The following is an 18,683-nucleotide window of genomic DNA, read 5'->3' on the forward strand; positions in this document are numbered from 1 at the left end:
CATTTATGGGTCAAGTGAATGATGTTTACAAAAAACAACTGAGTCAGTAATTAAGGGCTAATGTTTTTATTATCTACTTACAAATGTAAGTACAAGTCCTTGTGGACCGATTTTCCTTATACAGCAGGCTTTTTACTTAAACTTCTAACAAGGGTTTTTTCATGCAGGGAGTTGCTAAACTGTGATCCCAATGTTTTGAGACTAGTACTACATGAAAAATGTCAATAGAGAAAGGGCATTAAAAATACTAGGAATGTAATATTAGCAGCAGTGTTCTTTGAAATATACTCTCATACGTATTCTGCAGACAGTGCTGAGAATATTGTAAACAGCAGGCTGTGAACTGCTGGGCAAACATGATGACACAATTTCTACATGCAATTTACCGCAAGCATCTTTTTCTGCAGTATGATCTGTAACAACAAAAATGGCCATCAGACAACAAGTACACCGACTCTGATACATCTGACAGACCAATACTGTCTTTGTTATCAGTCAGCCGATACAACGGTGGGCTGAAATGTATTACAAATAAGCTAAAATGTGAGCGATTATCACTCCATCTGCTGAGGTGTGCTTTCTATATGGGCCAAAATGGAGATGGTGCTTTTGTGAAGCTTCACGGCGAGGCGGACCCACTCTCCTGCTCGTACCTCCAGGGGCTGCTGCAGAACGACAGCGGCCTGCTTCCAGTGAGCAGCCTGGCCGAGGGTGCTCACGCTGATCTCTTCGTCCAGGTAGATGTGATACCAGAAGGGAATTGCAGTTATTCTGCCTGTAGATGTAGCCTGGACCTGTTCATTCAGAACCAAAGAAGCAAAGTCAGAAAGTTAAGTGAGGTTAAAAGTTTGTGGGGGGAGACAAATACAGGTCTGACTCATTTCTACTTCTTTTTTCATGCTTGTGAATTTTAATCAGCAGATTTAATGTGTAAATTAATTTTCAGCACTTCGGCCCTGTTCTATCACAGGTGACATTTCTTTTTCAATTTATTTACTTTAAAAAAAATTTTTAATACATGATGCGATCACTGAAAGTATTGATGCACAACTAACCTTGACTTCTCTGTTAATGTAGTTTGCGTTGGCATCCATGAGGTTGAGAACAAAGAGCTCTACAGATTCACTGAGGTGTCTGCACTCCAGTGTGGAAAAGTCCAGAAACACATGGACCGGTACCTAAAAAACATAATAAAGGAAAGGGAACAATTATGTTGCATTTCATTCACCCACAACTGAAAAAAAGCCTTCTTAACATTAATAAATACTGATCGTGTCAACAAATGCCATAACTACTATAAATACTTATAGGTACTCTAAATACTTACCCATAAATACTATTACCCAGTATGGCCCAGAACAGGCATTTATGCTTTGAAAATGTCACATAAACGCCACTTTACCAGGTACTTCCTGCAAGTACCAGGTTGGACCCGTTTTCCTTTACTGGCATGCATTGTGGTCTTCTGCTGCTGTAGCCCATTAACATGTTATGTATTCAGAACAAGTAATTTTTTGAAGTACAGTCACCTTCCCATCGGCTGACCTCCAGCATCAATGAGGCATTTTCACCCAGAGAACTGCTGCTCACTGGATATTTTCTCTTATTAGGACCATTTTCTAGAAACCCTAGTGATGGTTATGTGGGAAAATCCCACCAGATCAGCAGTTTCTGTCTGTCACCAACAACCATGCCACATTCATTTAAATCACCCGTCTTCCCCATTCTGATGCTCAGTTTGAACTTCAGCAGGTCGTCTCCACCGTGTCGACATGCCTAAATGCAACAAGGAGCTGCCATGTGATTCGCTGATTAAATATTTGCTTTCATAAGCACTTAAAACTAAAAATAAAGTGGCTGGTAAGTATATAAGCTCTAATCTTGTGTGAATCTCACTCATGCACTGGCTCTGAAATTGGCACTCAGTCACCAAACTTTTAAGAAAAAATTGAGAACCTCTGACATAAACACGTGTAAGTAAGCTTCAGGCAGAAGATTAAAAAAGGAGCTCTTGTTGAATCTTTCTTATTATTTCTTAAAAGAAGAAAAAAACTGTTTACTTCTGCTAAAGGTACAGATTATTTTAAAATTTAATAGCAGGCTAAGATTAAAAAGAATAAAGGAACAGCTAAATTGACTCACTGTTGTTGGTCTCAAAAATTAGTTTTTAACCACACAATGTTATTTTCAGCAGGGACCTCACTCCCTCACGGGTTAGCTCAAAAACACATCTTCCACCTCATCCAGACGGGCCGCAGCAGACCTAAAAACCTGCCAGAAAGTGGCAGCACAGAAACTGCCATAGTTTCCTTGACTACAGAACAAAAGAAGCTTTTCTCCTCCCTGTCGCAGTTGTGTAGACCTCAGAGCCCACTGTTTGATGTGCCTGATGTAATGTGCACTGATGTATGCAGGTAGGAATGTCTTAGGGCCAAGCTATGTGTTGTGTCTTGTGTGACAGTTGTGTTAGGAAGTGCCCTCCGCCGAGGGCTTCAAAGACAACATCTGTTAAAACAAACGACCGTCCCGAGAGAGGCCTGCAAAATTAGAGCGCAAACATCATGCTAGGGAAAGAAAAAATATTTCCAGACCAAATAAAGAAGAAGAAATTCAAAGGAAATTCACAGCTTGTTTCACACAGAGACACACTTCAAAAGAAGAGCACAGAAAACAAAGTCCTGGACCTTGGTATTCCAAATGAAGTACTTGTGTGTTTTCTACCAATCCGCCTGATTATCTCTGGCACGTCACATTCGATCGGAGATATTTTTTCTTATACTTTAATAACACCGCACCAAGTGTCAGTCCTATTTAAAATAACCCTTTTGTACGATCTTTGTAAATGATGCGGGCTTACAAACATGGCATACTGTATGCGAAAACTGTCAATATTGACTGTTATTGCATCATGAACATGAGACAGAATATCAGATACAAGCAGCCAGAGAAGTACAAAAGCAAAGTAAAAACTGTTTTATGAAAACTGAAAAAGTCTTGGCTTTACAATCTGATTTGATTGTGATTCCCTGTAATTTCTTTGACCTAATTTAAAACCACTATAGATCGTAAGAAGACGCTTTGTAGCTGAAATTATTAAACTGTTATAAGTAAAACAACTCATGTCATCCTCCTGTTTAGAAATTAAGTCTTGAAAAATATTTGTGCCATCCACACTGAGAAGAATATAAGTCGCTTAATTTAAAATGCTAATATAGACAAGGAATCTGGTCTGCTTAAGCATGAATGAAGAAATAATACAAAAACAAAAGTTTTGGAGCATGTTTGAGTACTGATGGAAATGGTGGGGGGGTTTTCCAAGAAGGAACAAATATGGTTATGGAATAACGGACCAATTCTTCATGGCATAAATACTGGCTTGAGAACTAGTGACTTTGGAAGTCATCTGAGTACAGTGAACTCATTGTGATATTCAAGAAACCAGTTTGGGATGATTTGATCTTTGTGACATGGAGTGAAGAGGGTGGACATGGTCAGCAACAATACTCCTGTGAGCCTGTGCAAACTGTAGCTTCAGTGTCGTTATTAGCTGACATGTCTCCTCACTGACGCTCTTCTGCATACCTTGGAAGGTATAAAAGTTTTAAAAAATTATATACAAGTAATCGCTGTAAGCTAAAAGCTCAAGCTTCAGACTGTCCTAATTTTTTCTTCTATTACTGGGTCTGGCTGGTGTCAGCAAGAGGGGATTTCCTTATATGGTCATTCTCAGGCAAAACCAGAAGTATCAGGCTAAGCGTAGCATGCACACCTGCTCCATCCGACTCAGAGAGTTTAGCCATACGTTGCAGGTTGCAAATGTTTTGGTGGCTAATTAAAAACAAAAAACAAAAAACCAAGTCAAATCTACTTTTCAAACAACAGTCGATACTAATTGCCAGTGGGTTTGTCCTTTCACAGGTAATAATTTTTATCAAACTGTGGTATTTTTTTCCCCTGTGGATGTTCACAATGTCCATATTCCAGATTGGATTCAATGTACAGATGGATCTGAGACGCTGCCATTTTTTTTTTTAAACAACCTCCACACCAGCAAGTGGAAAAGATGGTGCACACAAGCCAGCTGGAGGCAAATCAAAGAAAGTGGTTTTAGGGAAGGTGGTTTTAAAAAGACAAAAGCTGAAACTGAGTCTGTGCAAAGGTGAATGAACTGAAGGCTGGCATCAACACCCAGTGTAAGATAAATAAGGATTTTTTTTTAACCTAAAAACCACTCTAAACTACATGGAAATAAGTATAATTTTCACCCACAGTACATGGAAATTATGGTAAATTGTCTGGTACTTACATAGCGCCATTCTACTCAACACTCAAAGCACCTTCTATTACTACCAAGTCTCATTCACCCTATACACAGTCATAGTGCTTTTATGTCCCCCAAGCCCTTTTTCTAACATTCACACAAAACTCCAGGTTCAGAAGCTTGCCCAAGGATACTTCAGCACATGGACTACAGGAGCCAGGGATTGATCCACTGACCTTCTGACTCTGACCTGAGCCACAGCTGTCCCGAACGATGGAGCTACAAACTTTAACCGGGGCACTTTTGTTTGATTCTGATCAAACAGTTGTTTGAACTTTGCACTACTACATGGTGCTCTGTACACAGCTTAGAAATCCATGTTAAAGGTGACAAATTTATAGAAACTAACATTAGGAGGGATCGTAATCAAAGGCATATTTTTAGAACCTAACGATATTTATGCAAAAAAACACGTATTTACCAATTTAAGACACACACACACACACACACACACACACACACACACACACACACACACAGAGTCATTTACATGCAAAATAAAATACCATAATAAAGTGTTCTGGTAGATTTTGCAGTCATACTTACAGTGAACTGGTTGATAAAAGGAGCAATATTGAATCCAAGTGTGGGCTCCTGACCCTGGACAGCGCTTTCCAGTAGCAAAGTCTCAGACTCCACCAGCATACCATACACCACAATCTTTCCCGGGAAAATACGTCCTCCTTCCTCCAGCAGACATCTGGGATAATTGATAGAAATTGAGCTGACACGTCTAAAAGCAAAGCACTAAAAACTGAATCAAAACATGCAAAAGCAAAATACTTTATCAGTTGCACACTCCTACCTGGCCAGTGACGCTTTCTCCATCAGCTTCTGCCGTATGAGGCCGCAGGTTTCTACACAGTCCAGGATGATGGCACTCCACAGCTTCTCCCTGGAAGGCCTTTGCAGCATCCCCTGCTCATCCTCCGTGTTGTTTAGCCAGAACTCCAAATGCTGTTCCGAGACACTATTGGAGCGAGCCAGTCTCTTAAGCACTTCCTGTTGCTTCTTCTTTTCCACCGAGCTGAAGGCTTTCACGTGACCCTGGCTGGCAGCGATTAGGGAGAGCAGAGAGAAGCCTTCCGACACGTCAAGCACATAAAACGGGCTCGCGCAGCGTGTGGCCACAGCGGGGCCGGGCTGAAAAGCCGACCCTCGCTCTTGGTTTTGGCACTTAACCTTCAGCTGGGAGATGAGTTTGGCTAACGCAGTGCAAAAACTCTGATGGTAATCCTGATTGTTCAGGAGCGCAATTTCCGAACATTCCAGCATGCAAAAGTCTCTCGCTTGACTCTGATCAGTCTGAAGACATGCTAATGCACTGCACAGTTCTGCCTCTGGGTTTGGGTTTGAAACAGGATACTGAGAATCCATTAGTTTGTCTAAACTGATTTTATGGCCGTCTCTCAGCACAGCAACACTGCAGAGCCTCAGGTAGGCATCTCGGCAGGAGACTTCAACAATCAGCTCATCTCGTGGCTTCAGGACAAAACCTGAGAAAAAAAAATTCAATGAAGGAAAATGATCAAGAGACTCAAGAAATAAAATTGTACTGAAAATTCAGTGTAACCATTAGGCCTTACTAAAGATGCATTACTCTTAAATAACACGTAATTATGCATTTTTTTGCCTGTTTTTGATCATTTTTATTGGTTCGTGTTTGTGTATGGCTTCTCAAACGACCATGAACACCCCTGTGTACCAAAGTATTCTAAAGTAAATATAAGGTCATCTGTCTGTCATTCATTTACAATAATGAGGGACACTGATAAAGTCCTACACAAAATCAAGATCACTCCAAGTTCATGCTGTTGAAGCTGCTTCTACAAGCTACTGAATCATTTTTATTTATTTACATTTTATTAAATAAATAGCACCACGTTTTGTTTTTGTAACACTCTGATTGGAACTAAAAAAGGATCTATTTTCTGACTGCATACTATTCAGTACTTGCATCCTTCCAGATAAGGAAACGTCTGCTTTTACATGCTTCGTCTATTCCTTCTCAATCTTTTGTGTTAGCAACAAACGTCACTTGTGTCAAAACCATTATTTTAAAATAAGTACACATAAACATGATTTATAGACACAGTAAAAAATATAGTTAAAAACATCTTAAAAATATACTGAACACTATTTAGATGTCTGCTGAAATGTGAGAAATGGGCACGCAGGATGGAAAACAAAAAGAGCACAGAGGAGACGAAAGGAACCCAGCAGAGAAATTATAATTCAAGGGACCAGGCAGCGAGAGGATTCCTACAGGAATAACATCTGCTCGTGTCTTCGCGTCAACACGCGGCTCGTCACAGGCGTTTGAGGAAAATGCATATTTATTGCCTATAAGAATTTCATGAACACTAAAGAGTGTCACAGGCGATCAGGGCGCACGTGTCACGGCAGCGGGGAAACGGATGTTGGCGATCACCGGGAAAGGTGGCAGCACCCTTGAGGCTGCCTTCGCCAATTAGCGCTGCAGTGAAATGCTGTAGAGGCCTGTCTCAAAGATGATGTACTGCGATGCCAACCGGAACATGTCACCTAATGTCGGTGGCTATTAAGTTCACGCTGGCCTGGGATGGTAGCAAAGTAAAGAGTATGCAGTGCCCTTAGGTACATTTGCCAAAGTTAATTTAAAGCTCAGAAAGCAATTAAAACTTTTTAAAAGTCTTGACAGTTTTAATGTTTCATAGTATCCATTTTATGCTACTTTAATAGCCTTACTGTGAGCCTTAAAAATACAGAGACGTGTGCTATTTTTATTTGAGCTGATACCATATTTCTTAAATGAGTCTTACAATTTCACTAAAGGTGATTTTTACAGTGTCACTAAATTACATGTTGTAGTGGAAAATTCCCAGAAAATAACAACACAGAAATTATTATTAGCAGCTAAAATGCTTCTTAAAGTAATCCACACATTATTAAACAGAGAAGACTTTAACACACACTGCCCTCATCTGACGTAACACAGAAATGCAAGATAAACGAGAAGCAAACACAAGCAGATCAGATGTTTCATTTAAACATGCTCAATTCATGAGAATGAAGAAGTGGACTGGTTATGTGCTTAAAATTTACCTTAAGACAAGGCTAACAAAAGCAATGTATGTAAACTACAATAAGTGACGAAGTCTCCACCTATCTTACCCTTGGCACTGTGGAAGGGGTAGATGGCTTGTTCCCAGCAAGTGTCCTCCTGGGGTCCAGTAGACAGACTGTTCTCCTCATCCAGGTGGAGCTGGAACCACACTGCCAAAGCATCCAGCTCTCCCTGCTGAATGACGGGCAGCCGGATCTCTTGAACCTCCCTGGAGCTCAGACCTTCCAGCTCCTACAGGTTACAAAACAAGTCACACTTAAAGCGGAAGCAACACATCTCTGAAGGAGCTAAAGTCAAAACTCAATTCAAGCTTATACTCGGAAGGGCTGATCAATTTGACAGATGTTGCTGCTTTTAAAGTAATTCAAAGACAATCTGCTTGTTAGACTGAACAATTAGCAGATGTTGTCCGGCACTTTCAGAAATTTCAAGTCTCCAAGACCATTACCACTGTTTTGCTATTAAATCTCTCCTCTCATGCTGCTGGCACGCACTGAGAGTTGCAGTGAGGCGGTTACAGATTATGACATAAAGCGGGTTGTCTGCTAATCGGATGGTCAGTGGTTCAATAACTGGTTCCTCTAATCTCTAATCATGTGTGTATGTGTATGTTAGACAAAGGCATTTAAGAATTAAAAAAGCACTGATATGAATGCATGAATGAGGCTTGTAGTAATGAGCACTTTCTCCTCAAATTGAGTAGAAAAGCACTACATTAGTACCAGTCCATTTTCATCTATCGCAAAGAGCAGTGTAGTATGCAATACAGCAAACATCATCTGAGATGGTTCAATTCCAACTTAAAATAACAATATTTACTTCAGTGCAAGCATGCCAGTGGATATGTTAAAATAGTTCAAAATTTGAATGCTAACACTAGAAAAATACATTTCCAAGTTGCACTCATATCTATGAAAAGGTGGATTTGAATGGGAATTAGCAGAGTTCCCTCTAGTGGATAAACTCTGCAACATCAACACTCAAACACAGCTGAAGGGTGTTCCTCTCATCGCTTCTTTTTTTTTTAATGTAATTTATCAGCCAATATAAATGCCAATAACAATCTATCAGCCAATCTATCACCCTATCGATATATCGGTCCGGTTCTACACATAATAATCGTAATCTCATACGCAAGAGGTTCTTAAAGGAACACCTTCCAAATGTTAAAGAACAAGGTGCAGCTGGAAAAGTTTCACTTTCTATAGTTTTCAAGACACCAGCTGCACGTTTCAGCATAAATCTAAGTATCACTTATCTGCTAAAGTGGCAGCGTTGCATCGAGGCGACAGCCCGCTTACTACACGTGTATGAATAAATATCCTTTGCCTGTAACGAGGTCAGATAATTCTTTTCTCATTATTAAATTATTCTGGTCATTGCTATGGCAGACAAAGGACACGCAAAAGTAAAGTCAAAACAAACTAATATCATACTGGCTATTTCTGAATATGCGTCAGCCCTCATCACCTGCACATTGTTGAAATCTATGTTGAGGGCTGTGAATGGCTCTGTGAGAGGTTTATATCCTCCTGGCAGTCTGCTGAGTCTTTCTGTAGTGTACGGCTCCATGGAGTCATCTGGTTCGGAGCTGCAGCTCACTGGGCTGTGGAGCTCTCCAGCTGCAGCCATGGAGAGACCGCCCACCTTTGTCACACACAGCCTGCATAAAAAGAAAAAAAAGACACACAGTCAGCTGATTGATGCAGACAGCTAGTGAACACAAGTGTTCCTTTTAAGGTCGCTCCCGGGTCTACCTGTGATGCCGGCGGATCTCGCTGCACTCGACAGCCATACCAAAGACAGTGGCTCCTGCGGGGATGACCCGTCCTGTGGCAGACTGCTCCCCAAATTCATTCTCACCCCTCTGTGGGGAAAAGGCATATTTGTGGCTAATGCTACTGAGCATTTAATCCTATTAATATTGTTAACACTTCACATGAAAGTCGACTGGATGCATTTGGCTTTAACAGCAGGGTAAAACTACTTGTAAGTTACTGGATGTGCTGAACTGTCACATCTCCCACTATGAACTCCGATTTTGCATGTGTTATTCTGACACTTAACAGGCTGCTCCTTGGCTATACATTAACAGATGCTTGTGCTGACACTGTGTTACCACCCAGGCAAGCATGTAGCTTTTTCTGTGCTTTTGTCATAGGCGGATCCTGTTCTGTAGTTCCTCTTACTCTGCCAACCAATCGGCAAGCTCGACCTGCTTTTGTTGCCTTATTTAAGCACTTCAGGTCAATACCAGGTGACTAGAATTGCATTTTTTGCAGCCCACCACTGCACCTTTTGGTCTACGCCACTGACAAACTTCTTATAAGCTTAACTGACTCAGGCTGAGCATGCCATAAGCATGCAATAAGTGCAGTTTATCTGCATTTCTGAGGTATTTCTTTTACTGGTTGTGGGCTGGGTCAGGCTGAGCTCTCTCATTCACACAGATACACACACAAACACATAAACACCACAGCAAGACGTTTCAAATGGTCACTTCTTAGACATAGTTATATTCTGAGTGTTGCTTTCATTTTCCTTTTATTACTGAATAAGTCACTGTTACTTTGTTAGCCCGCTTCTGTCTTTTTATTCCTTTCGCAGATTTGACCGGTCCTCTCCTACTTGCAGTTTTATTGCACCTTTTGTTTTTTGCAAAGCAATAAATAACTTTGCTAAACCAACAACAACTGGTTTTATGCCTGTACCCTACAAACTGGTAACGCTGAGTTGTGACGCAGAGATTATGTCAGAACTTCTTTTTTGGGCTAAAACACGTGATCGCTTTCTTGATGCTTGTCCCATCAGTTCAATAGGAAGTGTTACTCACTAGAAGACTTTTGAAACCTTTTCTATCTCCGTTTTCACCTACCTACATATGTCTTCTGAATTTATGTGATTTTTTTCAAATTAATTACATCCGTTTTATCCACATGGCTCATGTGCAAAACTGTCCAAATGTTTTATTTATTTATGTGGGATTTTTGAGCTACAAACATTGCTTCTTTCGTACATTCAGTCGTTATTTTTTAAATCTGATCTCAGACCAAAGCCCCAACCATGGTTCAGTTTGTTTTGTTGTGTAAGATAAGTATTAACTTTAAGTACTGAGCGCTCAATTGTGTGTTTTTTCAAATAATCTATTAAAGTACTTCACTTGAAGATTGGAGAAACTGAACTTCACCCAAACCCAGTGTCATCCCTCTGTAAGTGCATGAATGCATTAATGATTGCAGCTAGACATCTGCAGTTTATTTACTAGTTTATGAAGGACTGCCGTGTTTACAGACTCATCTTTGTGTTTAATGATTAGGAGTTACCTTGGGCGGCAGCAGGAGGTGGTGCCAAGCGTGAATCAGACTCTCTATGATGCCCTCTCCAAACAATCCTGCATCTACTGTCTCTGTCACCACCAGTGATACTCTTTGCAGGAAGAATAAAAGCATTTATGGAAAAACCTTATTTTTTAAAAGACTTCATAAAACAAGGATCATTACACCACTACACACTGAGACTGGCTAAACTACAACACCTGGAGGGTGATTAAAAAGTATTTTAGGTACAAAGTGCACCTGTGCGGTATGTCCTTTGGCACTTCCATCTCTAGGGACTTCATATGGAGGATCTTGATGCTGCCGTCCATTCCATTAGCACTCACCACCTCACAGGCCAGCTCATACATGGTCTTTGACAGCTCACAGGCGTACACCTCAGCAGCCCCTGCCTTCTTAGCACACATACTTCACAGAGAGAAACAGGAAATCAGGACAAGAATTCACCTTTGAAGCCACAATAAGAAGCATAAATCCACCACTAACTCTGGAGTTTGTATCAAAGAGTCCAAATTTAACTTTCAAATCACACTAGATAACTTAAGCAAATGAACAGGTTTCAAATTCCAATGGAAAATGTCTCACCCAAGGATTCCAGTGCCAGTACCTATGTCAAGTACAGTGTTGCAGCCCTTCTGAACAGCCTTCTGAATGGCTTGCTGGTACTTCTGGTTTCTCCCGTGGTCATTGAGCATGAAGAAATGCCAGCGCTCCACCAGCCAGTTGGCCACACGGTAGAAGTTCTCTCTGGCCTCTGGGTAGTCTGGTCTCATCTTTAGAGCTTTGTGAAAATAACCTGCAGCTTCATCTCTAAATCCCATTCTGGATGGTAAAGGGGGGAAAAAGCATAAAAATATAATTTATTGAGAGAATGTAAAATGCTACAGAACTAAGAAACTCAAGTGCTTAAAACACAAATCCTATAGTATAATATACTACAAGCAAAGTAATATAATAGAATTTTTTTTAATCCATTTTCTTCCACTTATTCGAGTCCAGGCTGTGAGGTCAGCAGTCTAAGCACAGATATCCAGATCTCACTCTCCTCCACTACCTTCTCCAGCTTTTCAGGGTGGGACGCTAAGGCATTCCCAAGCCAGCCCAGAGATGTAATCTCTCCCATGTGTCCCGGGTCTGCACTGAGGCCACTTCCTGGTAGGGCACACCCAACACACCTCACCTAAGAGGCACCCAGGAGGCATCCTGAACCATTGAGCTGGTTAATTTAGATGTTTAGTAGCAGCAGCTCTACTCTAGCCTGCTCCCAAATGACAGAGCTCATCACCTTAGCTCTAAGAGAGCTAGACCGCTACCCTGAGGAATGACTAAACTCATTTCTGCCATCAGTATCTGCGATCTTGTTCTTTTACACACACACACACACACACACACACACACACACACACACACACACACACACACACACACATATATATATTAGGGATGCAACGATACTCGTATCGATATTGAACCGTTCGATACAGTGCTTTCGGTTCGGTATGCATATGTATCGAACAATACAAAATTTGTAATTTATTTTATCAACTTTCCTTCTGACAATGCTGTCTGTGTTGAGCGTTCAGTGAATCTGCGTTTGACTATTATTTTGGTTTTCATGTGACGTATGACCCTGAAGGTAAGCGCGTCATGGACTAAAGTAAAACAGTATGTTGGATGTGCCACGCAATGCTCAATTACATGGGTGGGAACTAGTGTGTTAGCGCAGTTAGCTCGTTAACGTGTTGGCCGTCTAGCCCCACCGATCAGGGGTAGCTCGTTAACGGAGATTTGCCGTGTTGTGGCGTTAACGTCATTTCAACGAGATTAACGCTGACAGCACTAGTGGGAACACAACGAATATGACTGCACATTTATGCCGACATCATCCTAGTGCAAAGACAAGTGGAAGCAGACAAAAACAACAAGCATGCATGCTACAAACTTTACCCGAGTCATTTAGACAGCCGTTAGCACATGATTCTCCTTATGGGGACCTGATATGTTTAATATTGTGGCGAGCTCAGACAAGGAGGAGACGGAGGTGTCGTTTGGTCTTGCTTCCCGTGAGCTAGCCAGGGAGCACAGCCGTTTATTGACATCTGCAGAAGAACACTGCCGCTAGCTAACTGCTCAGCGCGGCAACCGCACAGCAACAACAACAACAACACACAGGGCGCCCTCTGACCCCGGAAGGACACACCGTCGCAGCGAGAGGGCGTCACCCGTCACTATGGCAACATAAACAAAACATAACTATAAACAGAACCCCGAACAGCCCTGACCCGCTACAATATGCTGCTGAGAATATAGCCCAGAAGAAGCGTATAGTATTGCTTTTTTTGAAAGAGCCATTTCTCTGTAATAAACTCTCTTTTCCAAAGATGAGTGATTCCTCAATCAGATTTATTTTTTTAATTACTTTTGTTTCAGCAACATTAAATTTAAAAACTGTACTTTTGAGTTAAAATATATATTTATAAGTTTAATAAATGACAAATTAAAAAGGCATGAACATTTTTTTTGTATCGAAAAAATATCGAACCGTGACACCAAAGTATCGAACCGAACCAAACCGTGAATTTTGTGTATCGTTGCACCCCTTATATATATATATATATATATATATATATATATATATATATATATATATATATATATATATATATATATATATATATATATATATATACACACACTGACTGTATCTGTGAGTTTGCAGAGTAGAGTACCTGAACAGGTGTTCGCCCATGCTGTTTAGGATCACCTCGTCATCAGGGAAAAGTTCCAGAGCTTGTTCATAGCAATCAAAAAGATACTGAATGCGGCCCAGAGAGTCCAGTTCTTCTGCCCATTTGAAGAGAGTGAACCTGAAAGACTCCTAAAGAGAGAGAGATTTCAATGAATATCTTTGGATTTATTTATTTATTGAGAAGATCATTGCTGTTATGCCCAGTAATCATTTCTTCCTCTTTTTTATAGCCTTTAAAGGGAAAAGTTAAACCATTCTCTAGCTCTTCGGTTGTAATATGATCCTCTTCACTGATAAAAGCAGCTGAACGTTTCCCCTCCTGTAGTAGCTATGGTTTCTTACTTGCCCACAGGCTGTATCCCTTTGTATTTTAAGCATGCTCCCATCCAGCTAACTTTTCAGAGAAACCTAACTTAGAACCTCCTGTGCTCAGGAACTATGCATCTATATCCAAACTCACTTATTTGTCAAACATTTTGTACGCATTAAAGAAGCACAGTATAAAAACAAGCTCCAGTTTGGGTTTCACCAAAAGATCTCAACTCAGACTGCAATTCTAAAGCTTCAATTCGTCTTTGAATGACATTGGTTCTGTGACACTGTAGATCATTATATCCATAGAGGTCATGTGACTAGGTCAGTACTTCTGGCACACCATTAGATTAGAGCTTATCCCTTAAACAAAAGTTTCACCATCTCTGTAACAGTCCTCGAGGTCTAATTTCCACTGCAGTCTTCTGGGGCTTGTGTAGGGTTTGGTTCTAGCACCCCTATTACTCTCTAAGTGCTCGCAGCTAAAGCATAAATACCATATATCCACAGATCATATTCAGATTTTTTTTTCTCTGAAATACATCTGCCTTTTGTTATCTGAAACCAGATTTTGCTAAATTTCAGTGCTCAGTGCTCGTCAAGGATCAGTCCCAGTCTTTATCTATTGTCTGGGATAATTCTAATTAGTCTTTGTCACTGACACCCATATTTTGTTTTGCTTGACTTCAAGTAGATGACCTGTGATGTGCTTTAACATTACATGAAACTGATGACTTACTAGACCACGCAGATGGTTTCACATCACACTTCTATTTATGTCTCTTCGCAGGCTCTCTGCTCAGCATCAAATTTCTCATTCTTATGAGCAACATGTGCACCTAAATTCCTTCATCTTCACTTCACTCACTCACTGTCTGTCCCAGTGACACCATACTTTCCAAGTCTGGTTGTATGCACTGATTAGGGTATTTTAATTCATGTTTTTTACACTTTTTTCTTTTGTTTTTCTTTCATATTGCTTTTAATAACTGAGTTTTTTGTGATCCTCATTTCAGAAAAGCAGTGTATCAGGAAATCCTGCTCGCTTGCTGTAAAATTTGACCTCTGCGTGTATAATTGTGACTGGTTATCTGTGGACAGCGTTTGGCACCGAGTGCTGACGGACTGGTTTTCAGCATAGTGTAAACAGTAATTACCCTTGCAAAGTCCTTAAACACAGGTGCGAGGTTGAGCACCAGGAGGTAGTGTGCAAACGCAGTTCCATAATCTTGGTTGAACAAGCACTGCTGGGCACTTTCCAGAGAACTGGAGACCAGCTCGTTCCTGGCAGGATCGGCTCGGCGGCGCCTTCGAGTCCTCCTGCCGTGCTTCTGCCGTGTGCTGGTGTTAGGCATCCCTCAAATTAAGAGCAATAAATGGAAATTCTTTAAGAAAGATAATCATGATGCCATATGTACAATCTGAAGCCACTTTCAAGCCACCCCGCCCAAAGCACTACACCCAGAAAAGAAAAAAAACAAAACAAAGGAGCTTTTCTATGTCGTGAAATAGAAGATAAATGCAGAAGATAAATACTGCATAAAAAAAACCACAAATTAAAATGCTATATATTTAATCAGCCATATGAAAAAGAAAGCTTTAACAGAACTCTACGCAATCCTGTAAAAAAAACTTGTGCATCTTTACAATTTTCGCAGGAATTAAGAGCATAAGTAGCAGCCAGGTACAGCTAACTAAATACATTTGATTAACTGATCATCAGCAAGTGTGAGCACCTCTATGAAAGCAGAGGTGTTGGCAGTGTGCTGATCTGGAGCATTCAGGTGTGTGTTAATACAGTGCCAGGGAAGAAAAGCGTCAACAATGAGCTCAGAGAAGCAACTGTTGGTGCCTACCAGTCTGGGAAGGATTACAAAGCCATTTCCAAACAATTTGAAGTCAATCCTTCTACAGTGAGAGAGATTATTCGCAAGTGGAAAACATTAAAGACAGACGCCAATCTTCCCAGTAAGATTTCATCCAAAGGTCATAGAAGGGGTGGGGTGTGTGTGTGTGTCGGGGGGGCACTCAGACTCTACAGGCCTCAGTTAGCATGTTAAAGTTCATAAAAGTGCAAGTGCAATTTGGAAAAAGCTTTAACAAGTGTGGCTTTTTTTTTTAGAAATGTTGTCAGGAGAAAGCCTCTTCTCTCTAAAAAAGAACAATGCTTAGCTTTGCAAAGACGCTTGTGAACAAACCACAAGACTGATGGAGCAATGTCCTCTGGAAAGACAAGATTAAAGTGCAGCTGTTTGGTGGAAGCCAAACACAGCATATCAATACAAACACCTCAAACCAACTGTCAAGCATGGTGGTGGAAGGGTGAAAAATTGGGTTTGATTTGCAGCCACAAGGCCCCAGTACAGTGAGTCAACCATGAACTCCATATACCACAGCATTCTACACTCAAATGTAAGGACCTTAATCCAGCTGCTAAGGCTTGGTGCAATGTGGGTCATGGAACAGGACAATGATGCCAAGCACAGCAGCAAGTCTACAACAGAAAAAGAATCAAGTCGTTGCTATTTCAATCAAAGCCCAGATTTCAAGCCGGTGTTGTGCCAAAAAGTGATTGCCTGCCAAAAACTGATTTTCGGTATTTGCCAAAAACTGATTGCTCGTATTTAAACTGCTATAAGTAACTTGTTGGGCTATAATATGTGAAACATATGTCAAATGCATCCCTCATGGATGACAAAGTCCTATTGAGCCACAAACAACATTTGTGTAACAAGGTAGAAGCTGCAATCAGTTTTTGGCAGTGACTTTTACATACGGTAACCTTTATTTATGTAGTTAAAATAAAATCTCATTAACACTAAAAATGTCTTTTGTAAGAGTAAGTTGGCCAAGAGGACAGCAGAAGTGGCAGCAAATATTACAATAGGTCTGTAAAAATATTTTACGTGGGGATAAAGGACCGGATTGGTTATAATGTAAGTACAATAACACAGAGTAGTAAAGATGGTTAAAAAAAAACAGATAATTTTTTAATTTTATATATATATATATATATATATATATATAACCCCTTTGTAAACGCTGTCTATTTACCGACATACGTAAAGATGTTACACAGAAACATCGGAAATCAGTTTTTGGCACAACACCGGCTAAAACTCTGTGGCTGGACCTTTAGAGAGGTGTGCATAAACGAAAGCCTTCCAACCTCAATGAACTAGGGCAACTTTATAAAGTTCCTCGACAATGCGAGTCTGAATGATACAGAAACCATTACCCCAGGTTTTTGCTCCTGAATCCGAGGGTGCAGACCTGTGAAAACTTTCTTTAATGATTGTATATCGTACCTTTCATTTAGTGACACTTTTCAGATCTTCTTTTTTTTTTCTCGAAATAGGCATGCCAGGTTATCATTATTATTGCCAACATAATATCGGCTTTATAACAGCTATTTTAAAATGCTCTTTAACTTGCATCACTAACGTTCACTTACTGTATGCTGGTTTTGTCCACAGGCTGATGTTTAGAAATAAGCTACCGGGATGTTTAAGTGGTGCTGTTAATTTGGCAAACACACAAACGTTAACATTGAATTCACATCCAACACAGTCGTTAGCATGTTTGTTTGACAGTCCGTCTCCCAGCAGCACCCTGAAGATATTCTAAAAGTTGCTAACAAAAATTATCCGCAAAAAATGGGCATAATCTCATATTCAGGCTCCGTGTTTGCTTATTCAAACGCCAAATTACATTTCTGCTATAAATCGTGCATCTACCGTTCAACAAGACAAGTGTCCGCGCGCTGAATAGCCCCGAAAGAAACATGTCGCCAACTAGACCAAGGTTCCGAAAGTGCAGCATACACTCGTTTAATTTGATTTGAAATTGTGAAGAGGACAAACGCACTGCAAAAAACGTAGTGAATTTTTTAATCAGTTTATTTGCAGACCGACGTACAAAAAGCGCGATTGCCTCGTACTTTATTCCCGCGGAACTCGTCACGGGCGGATTTTAAGGTAAAATCAAAGACCGTGACAAATCAAGATAATTCCCAGCCAGGAAAATCCCTATGGAAGTTCCCTCTTTGGGTCTTTCTGTAATTTGGCGATTTCGGTGAATTAACCCAACTGAAACGTTTTCTTTTACAATTCGGGGAAAAAATATAGTTATTGTTTTAAACCAGAATCGGGTAGTACAAACTTTAGTCAGGGCTTTAGTCACAATTATCTATGTGGTTTGGGGTTAGACCACACTATCTTTTGTGTTTTTTTTTTTCAAATGTATTAAACTTACACATTTCCGACCGAAATACAAAGCCTATACAGTACTGTGTAAAAACCACTCCTCATTTCTTCATATTTTGCTGGGTGCAAGAATTTATTGAAACACGTGCAGACATACACAAAAACACAGTATATGAGGCAAAAACAGAGTTTGTAAAATTCCAACCAGGTTGAAAGTCAGTGTTTGGTATGACCACATTTATTCTTCAACACAGCTTAAACTTTCTTAGGCAAGTATTCTTATAGTTAGTCTTGTAAGGAATAGTTCTCCAGGCTTGTTAAAGGACATTCAAAACTCTTCTTTGGATGTTGGCTGCCCTTTGTTCTGTTCTCTGTCAGGATGATCCCAAACCTATTCAATAATATCAAGGTACGGCTCTGGGGAGGCCAGACCATGACTGATAGTGTTCCTGTGTGTTTTTCTATTTAGATGTCTCACAGCATTAGTATGAGAAATTGAGCTGTTGCCAATTAGATGTTTTCCACATGGTATTACATAGTAAATCAAAATCTGACTCTACTTTACTGTGTTCATAATTCCATCAGTTTTTACAGGATCCCCAAAACCACTGGCAGAAATGCAGCCCCAAACCATTACAGAGTCCCCACCGTGTTT

The 18,683-nt window shown here is 40.4% G+C and overlaps 1 protein-coding gene across 2 annotated transcripts; it reads right to left on the reverse strand.

Moving 5' to 3' along the window:
- Positions 1 to 50: 50 nt before the first annotated feature.
- prmt9 (protein arginine methyltransferase 9) lies at positions 51 to 17,624 on the reverse strand. 2 transcript variants are annotated; one of them, XM_080303017.1, is made up of 13 exons: positions 17,561 to 17,624; positions 14,981 to 15,180; positions 13,492 to 13,640; positions 11,348 to 11,584; positions 11,003 to 11,170; positions 10,751 to 10,853; positions 9,185 to 9,294; positions 8,898 to 9,090; positions 7,475 to 7,658; positions 5,127 to 5,817; positions 4,868 to 5,021; positions 1,056 to 1,178; positions 51 to 794 (listed from the first exon to the last, which is right to left on the reverse strand). In XM_080303017.1, the coding sequence occupies exons 1-13, from the start codon at positions 17,607 to 17,609 to the stop codon at positions 555 to 557; spliced, it is 2,601 nt and encodes an 866-aa protein (XP_080159143.1). In that variant the 5' UTR covers positions 17,610 to 17,624; the 3' UTR covers positions 51 to 554. The 2 variants fall into 2 exon arrangements, with proteins under 2 accessions (XP_080159143.1, XP_080159144.1); XM_080303018.1 differs by having other exon boundaries at positions 17,278 to 17,603.
- Positions 17,625 to 18,683: the final 1,059 nt, after the last annotated feature.

Source organism: Astatotilapia calliptera, chromosome 6 (genome assembly GCF_964374335.1).
Source record: "Astatotilapia calliptera chromosome 6, fAstCal68.1, whole genome shotgun sequence".
Classification (NCBI taxonomy): domain Eukaryota; kingdom Metazoa; phylum Chordata; class Actinopteri; order Cichliformes; family Cichlidae; genus Astatotilapia; species Astatotilapia calliptera.

What these genes read in the sequence shown, in the direction of transcription:
- prmt9 (XM_080303017.1), bottom strand. Translation starts at nt 17,609, where the DNA reads ATGTTTCTTTCGGGGCTATTCAGCGCGCGGACACTTGTCTTGTTGAAC. An exon ending in GACACTTGTCTTGTTGAACG is followed by an intron (nt 15,181 to 17,560) that starts GTAGATGCACGA and finishes TCTTAATTTGAG; the next exon opens with GGATGCCTAACACCAGCACA. An exon ending in CTTTTATCAACCAGTTCACT is followed by an intron (nt 1,179 to 4,867) that starts GTAAGTATGACT and finishes TATGTTTTTTAG; the next exon opens with GTACCGGTCCATGTGTTTCT.